The sequence below is a fragment of the Brienomyrus brachyistius genome, chromosome 16, assembly GCF_023856365.1.
Source record: "Brienomyrus brachyistius isolate T26 chromosome 16, BBRACH_0.4, whole genome shotgun sequence".
Classification (NCBI taxonomy): Eukaryota; Metazoa; Chordata; class Actinopteri; order Osteoglossiformes; family Mormyridae; genus Brienomyrus; species Brienomyrus brachyistius.
This window is the reverse complement of record NC_064548.1, coordinates 15,297,323-15,314,152: the sequence shown is the minus strand read 5'-3', so window position 1 is coordinate 15,314,152 and position 16,830 is coordinate 15,297,323. Positions and strand designations below refer to the sequence as shown.

Below are 16,830 nucleotides of genomic sequence, written 5' to 3'. Positions count from 1 at the left end.
TAGCAGAGTTCCTCAAAGACGTCTCAAATCCAAAACCTCCACTGATACCTCAGAATGCTAGTCTCCACAGTAGCTTAATGCAAGCACTGCCACTGTGTGGGAGCCAGCCGGAGGGGGGAGTGTTACTGCTCCCTGTGGGGGGCTCCATGTACCAAAAAAGGATATGGACCACCACAAATCCAAGGCAGCATGGACTGTGTCTGTGGCGCATTTTAAAAACTGTTTAACGCGATCAATTATTAGGTCTTGCAGCTTCAGAGAGTGAGAGTGCTATCAGCGGTCTGTGACTGAGGATGCGGATGAAGTGAGATTTGGCCTTTTCTTCCCCTTTAAGTTAGGAGTGCAGTATTATTTAACGCCTCCATCTTTGATTATAGAAATGCGGCATCCTTTCTTCATTCTCCCATCTTCATTCATTTGCTTCGCCCTTCCGTTTGCTACAGGCAGGCTTCAAGTCAAGGTTCCTAGCCATGGTCCTGGCAGCCCACTGTTAAGTAGTTTTGACTGAGCTGTTTATTAAATTATATCATTGCTGTCCTACGAAAAACATGTATCTCCAAAAATCCATTATCTCAGGAGCATGAAAAACACATTTTGTCAGAAAATACTATGCATAATAAAGTTAATGCAATAGACACCCTTACCACTACAACTAGAAAACTGCCTTCAAACATGCGTCAGTGGACAGTTTAATATTTTAAATGGACTTACGTTCTCAGGTATCTCAGTGTGAATAACATTCAAATTATTCTCGCTTTATATTTACAATTAACAATTAACATTAATTAGCTAGCTACCTATCAGCAGTGACGATTTAAGTGAATCAATCAAAACACACACGCACACACACATACATAAATATTTATCTAAATTTAATCAAAAGTTATACGTCTGTGTGTATATATAAAATCAACTTGATCAGTCGATAACATTTTTCAAAACACGGATGCAGGGCTTAAGTGGAAGGTCAGTGTTTCCTCTTTAATCATTTATGAAACATGCAAAAGAAAGTAAATATCTAGGCTGGATTAATAAGACATTCACTTTCTTAATAGTTCAAACCAAAAACTATTGAAACACAAAAGGAAAAACAACACCGACTCCACAAAAAGCTGAATGGACTAACTGAGAGCTCAGTTGGAACAAAAGCCTGCACACATGTACATTATACTGTCGAGTGGGACACTTCGGCCCAAAGCACTCGTCATTAATTCATTTAATCACTCACTGTAAATGTCAATTGCTCATCTGGACCCGCCGTGAATTTCTGATTTTGGGTTCGAGAGCCCATAATCTCTGCTGTCCCCCCCCACCCACCCTGTGTGCATCTCCTGCGTCAGAGGGGAGGAGGCTTCTCCTGGCCAAAGCGACAGATTGGTCCTGTTCCATTTCCAGTGCTTGTCACTTGACCTCATTAGCACGGCTCACGGCTCATTGCAGAACAGCCTGGCCAAAGCCTGATGGGGTGTGTGTGTGTGTGTGTGGGGGGGGGGGGATACACCGTGTGCAGGGAGCCCCTATACAGTCGCAGCATCTGGAACGCCACAACCGTTACTGATCAGTGACCGTGACGTGGTAGCCCTCTCAGCACCGAACGAGCTCCAGGCTTCGTAGAGGCGTGTACGGCCGTTAAAGCCAACGAACGTTTAGATTCTATTTCTCCACAAACAGCAGCCTCACAGAATACCCAGTTACTCAACTTAAATGGCTTAATTACCATTTCAATTCATCCGAGCAAGAGAATTTATAAGCATGTAACACAGGACCGAGGGCAAACAATAATAATTTCATAATCAAATTATGTATTCTTTTACAGTTATGGAATACTTCTTACAGTTAGCTGGGGGGAGGGCTACCAACAAAAAATAGTATATATACTTTTAGATAGTTATTAAAAGCTGGTCATTCAGGAGAGAAAGGAATCAACATACAATTTTAACATTCAGCTATCAATCCATTTTCCAAGAACCATTTACTCAGCCTAGAGACAATAAAGCTTATTCAAGATAGAGCAGGGCATGAGAGACAGCGGCGATACCAGGCACACACACAGAACCCCAAAGATACCGTAATCGGATAATATAGAACTTTATTGGTCCCCTGGGGGGGAATATTTTTCTTGTCCAGTGGGATGATAAAAATAAAGCCCAACAAAACACCCCCCCCCCACCACCCCAGAAGGAGATCATACAAACTCCCCCACACGTCAAACCCAAAACGCTGGATGTACTGCACTCTTCTGCATTTCTAAATGTGCCCCCACCTGCATATTTAAGGCATTTCACATATTTTTATTTTGTATAACTGTTTACAAAATAAGGGCTTGATTTTGACTATTCAATGCAGATCCTTCCTGAGAAAAACGAAACATGGAGACATAAGACATTTTCTTAAATAATGTAATTTTTATTGCATGTGGCAATCCATAATTAATACAGACTAAAGCAATACTTAACTACACTAGTTTAAATTACTTTCCCGTAGCATCACAATTAACAGTATATGAAATATGTACAATGGAAGACACAGCAAAGTCAAACAGGCCTCTTAATATTTAACCTTTTGATACTGAGAATCAATAGAGATAAACTTTTGATGAAACCATTGTGAACTTTAAGGGTCGGGTTCTCAAAAATAAAGAAAACAAACTTTAATGTTGGCAGAAAACATGTACAAACAGCAATATTTTAATTTCATTTTCAGATTTAACAAATATATTACATATTATTTATACATTTGGTTCCATTCTGTAAACTAGGTAATTTTTTAAAGTAAATATTGCATATGCTGTTGCTGAATTATAACCAAGTACCAAGGTTTTTTTTCCTTATCAAGCATGACATTGAATTTTTTTTTTTTTTTACAATATTGTTACAAAATAGTTTTAGTGGCATTTAATCACACAGAACAATACCTGTATGCAACCATTTTGCAATCTTACTGCTCCTGCCTCAAAATGTCTTTAACACATACTTTTATTAGTGCTATAGTTGTTTGGGGAATTCATTCAAAGAAATATATAATATATACAATAAATGACATAAGTTATTCCAAACCTTAAATGTTAAAGATGGTTAAATTACTTAATTTCATCTTCCTTGCATTTGTACAGTATTTACAGCATCAGGCAATGTCATGTAAAATGAGCTCTCACTACGCAGTCAGACACATGCTTTTGTTCCATTGAACTGACGATTGGAATTATTTAATTAACTTATCTCCAGTGGAGAACAGCGAATGCTCTACATTCATATGTCCTGTGGTACAATCTAAGTGTTGGAAGTGCCAGACATCGTGTCGGTTCTGTCGAGCTCATCTCAGTCCAACACACCTAGCGAGAGAGCAGCAGTTATGGCCAGAAGCCTCTAAAAGCATCCCTGATAAGAGTATCTATGAGGGGCCTTTTACCCATCGCCCATCGCTCGACGCAACCACTCCTTCACAGCTGGGATTCTCAGCAAGACGTTGCTGGTCTGGGGGAGCAGCTGTGGAGCAGAGGGGCAAAGCAGCCCCTTACTTTGGCCAACGGGAGCTTCTATCAATGTAGAGTTCAGACGTGAGCATAGCCCAAATCGCCAGAGGATGAGGAATGAGGTTACAGTTTAAAGGTGAGAAGGTGCCCGTGATTTTTTTTATTATTATTATTCTTTTGTATTTACGGAGGTGCTTTCTTAAACAGTAAAATGAATCGTTTCGACTCGCAGACGTACAGTTCTGTGTGTGCATTTACATCAAAGAGTCAAGCTTCCCTCCAAAGCTGTGCATGGTTCTTCTAGAAGCCTGTTCTCTATATAGCTATCCATATCTGTTTTCTTTACAAGCAAGATAGAATGTCCTTGTGACGTTTTATGCAAATATCTTTAATACTAAAAAATAAATAAAAAAAACTATAAGAAAAAAATAAAAACAGTAAAGTCTTTGATTTCAGAAGCTGAGTACTTGACAAAAAGTGAACATTTTTAGAAACATTCAGTTTTCATTGCAAACAGCACGCCAGTATTTCTGCCTGTACAGGTCCAAACTAAACATCTTTAGTAGAAATGTTATATGACAAGGTCCGTAAGGCTATGCACTGGTTTTATGAAACATTCAAACTTGAAAATAAATTTAAATCTTATATATTTTGAGTAAGATAACAATAATAACCGGTCTGTTTCTGAGGTAGGGCAATTTTCCTATCGAATTTGTTGTTAAAAGAGTTCACCTCTGGACTGCATGCATAAAAGGCACACACAGACAGCCAGATCAATAAATATGTAGCCTTTGTGTATATACAAATGTGTACCGTACAACAAAAAGTGAGAAATCTTACTTCCAGGTTTGGTTCACAGGTTTGAGAATGAAGTTCACTGGCCACACTATCTGAAGCCTGATTACAACAAGTGGCAGGATCACAACATGGAAGAAGTGTACGCTAGTTTTAAATATTTGCACGCTACGACCGTTAGCGCCCGACATTATCTAGAGAGCAGCAACGTGATGGTTCCCGATCAAGAGGCAAGATGGGGAAGAGGAGCCGCACGTAACATGCCCGTGGCGCAACTCCAGGGTCAAGGGGTCGTGGACAGCAGCACGTGGTTCACCGGCCAGAGTCTGCTCGCTTGTCGACGATCTGCTCCGCATTCGCTCCTCGGAGAGAAGAGCCAGCTCGCTGTTTAGTCTGAAAGGGGCAAACCGAAAACAGGGAAAGCTCGATTAGTCTCTCGGTCAACATCACAGGGTAAACAACATTAATATGTTTGAATATGTGCGAGACTATGAGGGCTTGGGTGTGCTCGGGTTCAGCGGACCACTGCCTGCTCCTCTGTGTGCTTTCAAAGTGGGAATAGTAGAAGGAGAAAAAGGAGGAGGTTAAGCAGTCGATTCCCTTGCCATTACCAAGTAAGGAGTGCGTGCTCTTTAGCTACAGGCAACTGAAGTGGCAGGTGCACACCCAAGGCACAGGGCAGGAGGGGGGCCCGGGGGTTGGGGTTCAGCCTGATACTTAGTGTCCATCTTCCCAGATGATCTCTGATTGTTGTTTACTTCTAACCAGATGACACGCAGCATCTTTTGAGCTTGTTGCTGATAGGGACCTGCTACGAAATTCTAAAGTATGAACGTTTTGTTCCAGTAATCCGAATAAACCTGTTTATGAAGCGGCCCTTTCATTACGATTCCTTATTAAATACTTGAATGCATTTAGGTTATGGTTCTCAGCACTATTTGTTTGTGGAAACTGAGTATCTGACTTGATTCAAGGGCCTCGTTTTGGCCGGAAGTCTTGGGTTAGTAAATTGTTTCTGGGCCTGACGTTGGCATTTCTCTTTTTTTTTAAATTATACACAAGAGATGTTTTCACAAAGCTGCACTTGGTCCCGGCCCTTTACAAACCCTCAATTGAATGTCTGCAGCTCCCCCCCCACAATAAACTCATTGTCCTTTGCTGGACTTGTTTCCCCATTTGAATGGGGTTTTTTTCCCTTTTTGGTTCCCAGAATTACGTAAAGTATCTTATCACGGCCAGAGATGATTTCATTGTATGAGACCATCGAGGAAGCTTCAAACGTACTAATGCTAATAGCTCCGGGTTAGAACCTGTTCCAGTAAAAGCCCAACGTAATAACATAACGCGTTACTTAAGAGAAATCGTCAATTTCCTATAAGGCTGGACATGGTATGAAATTCACAGAATCTCTGCTATGACGGGACAACACTGAATGAGTTCACATTATTCCATTTCACTGCACTTGAAGTTTGTAAATGCAATATTGGAATATTGGCAGACAACTTTTTGACTGTGAGTGAGTGTCTCCCCCCCCCCCAGAAAGAAAACAAAGACCCTAATTATGTGGCATAAAACCCAAGATCAACGTGACCGGAAAAAAAACCTCAGAACTTTGCCAAAGCATAGGACGTGTTATATAGCATGTTTTAATTCATCAGATCAGCATAACAAGGAATAATTTACTTCACAATTCTAGATAGTTCACAAGATTTAACACGATAAACTGCTCCATGGTGATCAAAACACAATGCGATATTTCACCTTGGGGGTATGTTTTGGAGTTTTCTAATTCATGCATGCCATACTAGCACACTATGTGCCCCAATAAATGAATTAATCTAAAACCTAGCCTTCATTACGTGGCATTAGTGGAAAAGTGAAAATATCGTAAAAAAAAATAAACACGCAGATTTGACTTCATGCGCAAGACATCTTTTGTTTTCAAGCTCCTTGGTTAACGGTAAATCATTATCATAATATATTTCAATGCAAACAGCCGCAACCCTCCATTTTAAAGAAGAAACAAAAATAACAAAATTGACAGCTGAATCATGTTGTGCACAGCAAGAGGAGCAGGGGTTTCTCTGACCGACATACAGTAGACCGTGAGCAGACCACCTGACTGTCATGCATTAGCCTGTCCTTGTCGCAAGACAGGACACTTATCACCACATTTATTCTACTCTCACGTGCCACATGGGACTGCAGCCAGAAGAACTCTGCCCCAGCTGAACCATAGCAAAACTATACAATACAAGCTCCTTTAAAACATGACTATAGAATAGTGGACTTTCCTACTTCTGACATGCTACTTTTTACAACGGAATTCAGCAAGTTCAAAAAGTCAGCCTAATTCATCAATTACCTTAACCAGACTTCCCTGGTTTTGAGGTAGGGCAAGTGCATGGTGTTTATTTGCTCTAAGTTGAGCAGGAATGTCAAGATTGAACTCTGCAAAATCACAAATGCTCCGGTTCAAACACTTGTAAAAGTCGAGGACTTAAAGTTTACCTGATGTGAGCATTCATAACAGACGCTAAGAAACAGGACCCTCCAACAGCTACTGCAGGGAATGTTCTGGGTACCGGCAAAGGGTGATTACGTATGCAAAATAGCCAAAGTGTTTTTCCGCTCAGACATTGACGTCAGTGGAGAGAGAACAGCGAATCGCTCCAGGGGCCTGATTGGCTGGGGGAAACCCGTGCGTGTGTTCCATTCTAGTACTGGAGACCAGAGTGGCACTGATGAAGCGGGATGACAATGTGATGAGTTCATGGGGCAATCGGAGTAAGCCCGACCAGTCCAAGCCAGTTGCAGCAGTCCTGAACCATCCTAGATCATTAACTCCCTCTTCTACCAATAAAACCTCCAGCTAAATGAGGCAACAGAGCTAATTGGTGCACTCCTGCTTGTTTACACTGTTTTAATAATACAGAGCACTAGCCAAACAGACTAACCAAAATGATTTCTAAACATCGTAACTCCACTGTTTGTGTGCTCAAGCGTGAGCAACAAAAATAAATATTAGCAGCACATTTAAACAGTACAAGAATAACTTATGAACCTCCTGCCCTGCCCACTCGATGTTGCTTTCCCTTATCATCTATATATAGCCCCTGGACTGAGGCTCCATTGCAGCCTGGAAAATGCATTCAGCGGACACTGAAATGCACACTCGTCAGCTCTGGCATCACAGCAGCAAGGCCCTGTCAAGGGAAGCTTATGGAGACCATTCTCCATCCTCTCCTCCTCCAACGCGGTCTGTGTTTACATTCCACATACGTGACAGACCATGGGCTTGGTCTTTATATATTCTATTTCCCAGGCTCTGCTTTCCAGAAACTACTCTTTCTCTCCATGCTAGGCTCTAGGGATCCAGTGCCACCCATGCATGAGAATTTCTGGGGGGGGGGGGGGGGGGGGGGGGGGGAATCCAAATGCTTCTCATTGGCTTGAATTCCACAGTGTCTCCCATTGGCTGCAGGGCCATAAGAGCCTTACTGATTTATTTCCACATTTTGCTTCCTCTGTGTTGACAAATAAGGGATTTGCGAACTATTGTTGACCCCGTAATACTCAAATGTTTTTAAGAGGACAGTTATTTACACTGTAGAAGTCTCAGGTAATACAAAATTTACGGAAGGAATTAAATTTACAGGGCTGCATTAAAGAGATTTTCATGTTAGAGCTTATTCTCCAGTGCAGTCAGAAAACACAAATGCCCCCCCAATTAATGGGAGGATTTAAGTTCGGTTACAATCCACCAGGGTGTGCACATTGTTTATAATGACTGTAAGGACGAAGCCTTGAACTGAAGGGAAAGGTTTTTGATAAGAGTTTAATCTGTGCGCGGTACGGGGCACGGAGATCCGGGCAGGAGCGCCAATTTTACTCAAAGCTCACAGGACAGAAAGGCAACCCCCTCCCCATCTCTGCTCCTACTGCGCAGCATCAGTCTTACCTGGCCTATTTCAGAACAGCCTGTACAGAGCTAGGGGGGGGGGGGGGTGAGGTGCTTATCCTGTAACAGCTCGTTTCTCTGGAATGTACGGGAACTCGGTGCCTTCTGTAATCCTGGTGCCAGTGCACCTCTTTTCTGGAAACGCTTGGGGGTTGGAAGTGACTCCTCCCAACTTTAAACAAAGCAGGCTGCTCAGCAGCGAAATCTCCGGCATGAGGTAATCCTCCCTGACGTCGCACCGAAGGTGGGCAACATTGGCAGCGTTATCTGCGGATGGAACATCCGAGCCTACTTTAATCACCGAGTCTGAACTGACCGCAAGGAAACTTTGACATGAGAGGTACAGCAGAGGCACAAGAGTCTTTGTCCTTAATGCTATGTGGTCCAGCACTTTGGAGGGTTAATGCGGAGGGAGGGGGTGTAATTTGCAGACAGATTAAGCACTTTTCAACTGTACGTCCATAACCTTCCACACTCTGATACTTCACATGTTCGTGATTGTTTTAAAGAAAATGGAAGTGTTAAGGTTCCTGGGGGAGGCAGTGTGCCCCCCAGAGTACCGATGTGGCCGATACCAATCAGGTGCAGCTAAAGACTGCAGCTCTTCCTCACATAGGGAAGTTCCAGGCTCAGAGAAGCACTGACAAAAGGGGGGGGGGGGGAGTTAACACAGCAGAGCAGCAACCCATTCATGAGAAGAGACTGCAACAAGCGGCAAACTCGCCCAGCTGCCTTTGGATACCAAGACCTCGCTCTTCCCCCGTACAATCTAGCGCGACCTGACACTGATGAGTCATCGCTCGTCAGCAGTGCAGAAGTCAGACTGTTCTATCGACGTGACCCTTGGGTCATTCTGCCTGTTTGTTAGAAGCCTGACCAAAAAAAAAAAAGTCTCTGTCATCAATTGATAAACAAACTGAATAATTCACATTCCGAATACAACAGTCACGTGTTAATGAGCAGGCAGTAAATGTCCTAAACAGCTTCTGGGCTTGTGGGATATGTGAGATTTAGACCTGGAAAATTGTAGCAAACATGTTTGTCTGCTTCTAATTATTAAAGCAGGTTAACCGCTGCCAAATTCCTTTATTATGACCATATGAGGCTGTGGCGTAAGTGAAATCTTTTTTGGGATAATCTTGCGTTCGGAAGTCGGTCGTAAATAACCGCCGCGGTTCATTGCGTCGGTTTTCCTAGCTCACACCTCGCCGGTTCTGTCTCTGCATGCATCCTCAGTTTGTTTTGAATCTCAACCGTTGCGCTAAGCTAGCCCCCACCCCCACCAGTGTTTTCGCAGCCCACGGACATGTCTTTCAGCTGAACTCCTCACAAGATGAGGCAGCCAATCGGCTTCGGCTGAGGAACTCAACACCCCCCCCCCTCCCCGCCAAGGAGCTGAACAGAACCAGGCAGGGGCTGTTTCAAGCTGCCAGGACAGCATCCAGCAGGAGTGTGACCTGTCGTGGCTTGCCATTGTTTTGGATGCACCGCCCCGACCCTTTGCCTACCTCAGACAGGGACAGAAGCCGACTTACGTTTATTGAATTAGATGCCTGCCACTTTCGTGCTTAAGAATGCAACTACGTTTGAAGGTTCTCTACAGGCCAGTGTGATGAATGAACATGCCTTTTTAGGACACTTAAAAAGGATGTCCTTTCCAAATGTTTTTCAACAAAAAAAATAATAAATTAAAATCGATAAAGAAACGGGAGGGGTTTTCTTAAACATAATAATCGTACAGACCGTTGTTGATGTAACACTGGGTCAGCATTTTCAGTAATTCAGAATGTGCAAATAAATGCTACGGGGCGATTACTAAATACTCAAACATTTACTGGAGGTTTACAAGAAGCAGCCGGGGTCGGACTTGGTTCTCCAGGCAAAGTGTCGTGTTTTCCTCATGTTTGTCGGAAGAATAAAAGCCTGCTGCAACCCGGGAGGTCACGAAAACAAGCGGAGCATTCACCTCTCCCAGCAACCTTTGCACACCCTCTGCATTCCAGCCATGCAGCGGAGTACCTGACAACTGATAAACAACTGACTCACTTGTTCTTAGCCTGGGGAGCGACTCCTACTACCACACACGGCACCCCAGATAGGAACTGAGCCACCGGTGTGTGAAAACCGTGCAAATGGAGAGAGCTACACATGTGCAATTAAGGGGAGATGAGAGAGAACAGGCCCCGGGGCTCACAAGCTTCAGCCAAAGACGAGGGCAGAGCTAGCTAACCCAAAGTGAAGTGGGCGATTCCTCAGACTGTACCCATTCACCCAGCCCCTTAATGTGGCTATAAAGCAAAAACTAAGACAGCGCTGACAATTTTATATTTTAGAATATTAATGATATCAACATTAAATCAGTGTTGGTTGCGGGTGCCTGTAAAATCATTTTGCACAAAAAAAAAAAAAAAAAACAAGCTGCATAAATTCGGCTTGGCTTCACAAGCAATAAGGTGTACAGTCTGCTGTTTTCACCTGGGTACTGCTTGCATGTCCTATTTCTGGAACACACCAAAAAAAAAAAATCTTGGAAATCTCATGTTACCCTCACAGCTTGTTTATTATTTATAAAGAAGCAGTTAAATTTCTATTACTGGAAATCTCTTCTACATTATATATCGCCACCACACTAGTGCAATCCCGTTTGATATTAAAAACCACGAAGAGAGACCGCCATAAACGCTCGCCCGAAGGTTTCTGAGGTTAGTCTCCTGAACAACTTTGATGTCCTCTAGAGGGTGCTCAGCTTTCTGTAAAGGTGAAGCACCACCGACTGAAGAGAGGCTTCAAGAAGATTGCAAAGCGCTGGAATATGCCGACCAATGAACCGTGTTAGATGACGGCTATTTTAGTATACCCCGTATCACGAGTACAAGGTGAAAACATAAGATTTTAATGCCCCCTTATAAAACAGACTACATGCAGGAGCTAACAACATACACACCGCAGGTAATTAAGATTCGCTTGTACACGCTTCATGCTCAACTTCATCTCATCCCCCTTTCCTGAAACCATAGGTTATATACCTTACCATCACCAACTGCGTCAGTACTGCAATCACTCCCGCTAAACCTTACAGTAATCCGCATCAAGGCAGTAATTCAGGATTTTCACTATATGCCGTCTTTTTTTAATTATTCTGTAGACATATTGATCTTGAAATTCACTTCTGACTGCGTAGGCAGCGCTGTGTCATATTTCCCCAATGGCGATTTTAAAATCATATACAAACGACTTGAAAATCGTAACCCCCCCCCCCCCCAAAAAAAAACGGCTATTCGTCGTTATTTCTTATATTTTCTGATAACGATAACGTCTGTGCGCCGATCCTATAGAAAAACAACCTTGTATGTCGGTAAAATCTCACAACTAGACGAGTATTGCATAACATTACCGTTGTGGTGTTAAATCACTTTTTTTTTTATTTCATAGGGCGTCGTGTATATTAACATGCTATTTTAAGGGGGATTTTGCATAATTAAAAGGACACGGGAAACACTTAAAAACAGTACTTTGAAACTACAGTCCCAACTTAAATGCGTATTGCATTCATATTTAATGGTTGCAGGACCATTGGACGGTGTCGTGTTTCCCCTCACTGGCGACAGCTTCCAATACAGGACTGAACGTCATTACTGAAATCGACCTCTCTTTGCGTTTGCATGGATGTTTTACTGTACGTGTGTAATATAATGCCACATGTAATTATGAAATACCGTTTTAAATCATTTGCATCTTATACAAAATAATAATAACGGTGCCTACCATTCAGTAGTACAAAAATACCGGTACAAAATACTGCTAAACTTATATACATATAGATATACATTTATTCTGTATTTTAAAAGAAAGGGAAAAAACTACATTTAAGCGAAAAAAAGCCAATAAAAGCATATTAGTTGCTCACCTTTAACTGTGGTGGCCGTCTCCTTAAAACCCAAGCCCACAAAAGTAGTGGAGTGTATTCCATTTATGTCTCCTTTGCAGTAACTGGCAGCTTTGAACTTCACAAGATTTTTGCACGTCCCCAGATTCTCGTCCATCAGGTTTAAGGCAATGTAGCTGAGACCATTCTGGAAGCCTGCAGAAGTCTCCCGACACACAGGGCTCCCATACTCTTCGTCGGAGCCCTCGCTGTTCCACACAGAGACGTTTTCCACAGAGGCGGAATTGTGCCTCTTGGCATCATGGGCGAAGGAGGGAAAGACGGGTGTGACCGTTGTTGTAGAAGAAAAGGTTTCAGAGCTATGACGTCTGCGCCCCTGGGGGTCAGCCCGGATCACCTTCGCACCTCTGTCTGGGTCTACAAGGGGGCTAGACACCATGAACGCCTCTACCCCTGGAAGCCCCGGATCTCGGAGGGATAACCTCTGGACCGCACTGCTGGCATCCACTCTCTCAAAAGTCTGTGGGACAGGCTTAGGAGAGGCGCTGATGCCAAATGTCATCTCCGTGTAATCGTCCTTCTCCGTGTCAGGGGGGCACACCAAGTCGACTTGCTCTTTGGGGTACTCCTCTTTCGCAGGCTGGCACACAGATAATTTGTACGTGGCATTCAAGGGGTCGGTGGGGGCATCACTTGCCTTGGGTGACAATATACCCAGGTCTGTGTTCATGTAATCGGAGAAGGGGGATCTTCTGAGGCTGGTAGCTGAGCCCGTTGATGATGCCAGGCTGTCTGACGACTGGGAGGGGGGATAAGACTTTGCATTTTCACCAAAATCTATGTTAATATACTCACCAGGGCTTCTTGGTTCATTAGGTAAAGGGTGCTCGTTCATACTTGGAAGTGTCCTTATTGAGTCCAGTGGTAATCTGTTGGGCCTGATTGCTCTGCCTTTGTGTCCCAAACTGTCACCGACATTCTTCGTGATGGGCAGAGGGGTGGAGCCAGATGTTGTTGCAGTATGATTGGCAGATATTGCACAGTAGTTTGGTTCCTCCACAATCTTTTGAGTCTGCAAGTTCATCACCACGTACTGGTCACTGTCTCCATTTTTGGGGAGCGGTGTTTTATAAGAGCGAGGCAATGAGGTGAAGGTGGAACAACCTTGGGCGGATTCGCCTGGCAGAGTCCTGGCGGAGAAGTCCGGAGGCATGACAGACACGCTGGGGTCGACGGGTGACATGTTCACGTATTCACCATTTGTCAGCCTCCCATCTGCGCTCTCCATCGACAACTTGGAGCCAGACCACATTCGCATGTAGCCGCTGTCATCCAGAGAGCAGCTGCTAGGTGACACTGTTCTGTATCCGTTTCCGGTCGTCTGAGCTTGTAAGCCAGGTCTCATGATCTGTTTAGGTGCCGAGACGATCATAGGTACATAGTTTCCATCTTCAACCCCCTGTGGAGCCACTCCAGGTGTCATGGGCATGTACCCATTTTCATCCAGGTTGTTGTTACTCAGACTTTTTAAAGGTCCGATTTTGATGTCCCCATAATCTTCCGGATAAGTGACCCTTGGGGAAGCTGTACGTGAACCCAGCCCGGAAGGGCCACTGTTGAACGTTGCTCTCATCAGAGTATACTCATCTAGAGAGGCAGAGGACAGCTGTGAAGGCGTCCGCTGCTGGGAGGGTGTAGTGAGCGAGTATGTCCTCTTCCGGTGCACCGTCTCCAGTCCTTCATCCCGAGAAATCCACCTGCAGCTCTGGTTGCCGCCAGCCATCCTCTCCATCATCACGTACCCATACAGGTCACCCTCTCGGTTGGGCGGCGTGTCAGAAATGGACTCGGGTGTGTTACTCCTGTTAGCCAGGTGCTGCCTTGCATCCCCTGGACTCGATCCATAATCATCACACGACATGAACCCGCCATCGCTTGGGGATCCAGAGATTGAGGCGCTGCCACTGGCTGGACGCTGGCCGGTTTCTAAAGCAGAGCCATTCCCACCACTGGAGGACAAACTCAATGAGCTGATAGTGGAAGGAGGAGAGTGGGAAACAGGCATGCACATGGACTTACTATGCTGAAGTGCTGAGGACTCAAATATCCTGCTGGGCCTAATGCTGACAGTGTTAGATCTGATGAGGTGGTTTTGATTGGAGTTGGGGGTAATTGGGTTCCTGTTTATTAATATGGGTCTAGTCATGGTACCATCCCCCTCACTGGCAGTTCGAATCCGGCAGGAAGTTAACTTGTTGACAGGCGATATCGCTGCCATGCTGTCCGTTCTCGATCGCCTAAGCAGTCCTGTTTGACTCGGGGGTAAGTTATTCAAGTGCCGCCTGGTGGGCACGGAGATGGGGTTAGTGCCGGAAGACTGGCTCTTACTTCGCGGTCTGAACTCCGACAGCTCTTTCATCGCTTTCATGGCCTCCAAAATAGTCTCGTGTATGTTCTGCGCGACCACAGAGTCGTCCGCCTGCATCCAAAGCTCGCCGGGTCCGATGGAGGAGGATCTGCCTACCTCAATGAAGAAGAAACTATCAGAGTGGCCACATCTCCGAATATTCATCAGCTGCAAAATAACAGCGGGGACCTCCGAGTTCAGCTTCACGAAGCTTATCGTCCGGCTGGAGAGGCAGAGTCTGTACACCCCGGTCAGATTCTTGGCTTGACCGAGACCTTTAGATTTTAAATTTACTTGCCATACCTCTTTATAAGCGGCGCTGGCTGGTGCGATCATACCGTAATTCGTCTCCTCGAATCCGACCAAAGACGATGCGGAGCTGGACGCCGATCCGTCGCACAGTTTGCCTTCATTCATTAAATTTGTCAGCACGCTGTACCAGTTCTCCTGCTCCTGCTCGTTGTCTGCAGCCACGGCGAAGTATTCGTCCTTGGTGTAGAGCGCTATCAGGTATTTGTGTTTGGCGTCTGCCCTCTTGTTGATGTTCAAGCAAGAGCCGAGAGAAATCACCCGCTTGGCAGCCGACTTGTTCTTCCATTTCTTCTCGTTCTCGTAGTACTCCAGCCTGGCAGGGGAGCCCTCGCTTGGCTCCCTCAACACGAAGAACCGCTTGTGGCCGTGCTTGTGCTTCTTCAGGTACCCGCACTTTTTAACATTACTGCTGACGTTCACGCTGGAAAACAAGTGTTCTCCCGCAGTCGGCGGACTGGCCATTTCTCAGGTCCCAGACTCACTTTTTTCCTTAACTTGTTAAATGTGATCTCGATCGCAAAAATAAATCCAAGTCCTTAATCTCCTCGCCCTATTCCCTCTCCGGCGCCGTGTACTCCCATTCGGTACCTGCAATAGTTTCACAGTATATAACACATATCGCCGAGTGACTGAACTGAAAGAGAAAAACATGTGACGTTCTACACATCCAGCTTTAGTTACAAAAAAACAAAAAAAGAAAAATACACACTCATTCTGGGCGGGGCTAGCCTGAGGGGGCGTGGCAGCGTGCGATTTGATCTTCTCATTGGACCAATTGGTCGAATGGGCTGATTGATAGTAACGCTACACGTCAGACCGAAAAAGTATCACCCATTTTACGGCGTTCACCCCGCCCCTGCTAGTACTGGCGAAAGCACTGCGGAGGCTGCAGAAGTTCTGACTCACTGAAGTTTGTTTTTTATTTATGATTTTTCTTTGTTTGTTTTTTTTTGTTGCTATTATTAATTTGAAGAAAAAAAACATATAAACAGAATATCTGTCATATTGGGGTATTTATTTTGGGGGTCGTTCGTTAAAGGTTCGTCTTAAATGGACTGTTAGCAGTGCAGTATCTCTTTCATCGTAAAAATACAATTTTATTGCAATAAAACTTGTGCCCATTCAGCGGGTAGTCTTCTGAGAAAAAGCTAAAATGTGCATGTGGGGGAAAATATAGTAGTAAGTATTTATGTCGACTGAAGAGCATGTTTTGCGGAGTATTTTACAGCAAATACATATTAGTTTTCTTTAATTAACCATGTTTGTTAAATTTTGGTGCTTTTTATAATGCAGCGTCTGCTTGTCGATTTGAGTAGTAACGTTTTACGCACACGTACGTTATAATTGATGCTGTTTTTTTCTCTCCACGAAACTCGTATATCACACGTACCCTTATCGCAGTTGCATGTTTTGTTAAAATAAATTTTCTAAGTTTGTTTTGAGTCCATTGGAAAAAAAACTGAAGCTGCCAGCTGGTTTGTTTACATCTCTAATTTAAATACTTGATGCGTGAAACGGGCTGTTGAAGGGTGATCTATGTTTTTTTTCCATCTGCTAACGGCAAATTTAAGTGAAAACTAAAACTCCTATATTGTATGCAGTCCAGAGGGAGTGTAAAGGGAAGGTGAAACTATTTTGCCTGAGTCTAAACGGCGTAAACAGCATCCCAAGTGCAGTCAGTTGGGTGGGAACGTGCTTCAGCCACCATCGTTGGGCTCTCAGTTGTAAACAAGTATTACGTAGCACACACCGCAGCACTGTCACGGAGCGCAAATAAATAAATAAAAGGCACTTCCTAAATCCATATCGCAAAGTGTGAAATGCATCTGTGAATCTGGCAATTATCACGTATGTTGAATGTGTTATTGTGCCAAGTTTAAAACACTGTAAATGTAAATTAGGAAGCGGCTGAGTGCGCTTGAGCATCTCGTTGCATAACGCGTGTGACAGTCTATTTATAAGTGCCTGAATTTAGCTGTAAGCTACCAGAGCCACTA

General features: G+C 44.2%; 1 protein-coding gene across 1 annotated transcript; it reads right to left on the bottom strand.

Moving 5' to 3' along the window:
• Nucleotides 1–2,385: 2,385 nt before the first annotated feature.
• On the bottom strand, nucleotides 2,386–15,521 carry LOC125709726 (insulin receptor substrate 2-like). Its single transcript, XM_048978474.1, has 2 exons — nucleotides 12,136–15,521; nucleotides 2,386–4,660 (listed from the first exon to the last, which is right to left on the bottom strand). The coding sequence occupies exons 1-2, from the start codon at nucleotides 15,293–15,295 to the stop codon at nucleotides 4,656–4,658; spliced, it is 3,165 nt and encodes a 1,054-aa protein (XP_048834431.1). The 5' UTR covers nucleotides 15,296–15,521; the 3' UTR covers nucleotides 2,386–4,655.
• Between the last annotated feature and the right edge of the window lie 1,309 nt (nucleotides 15,522–16,830).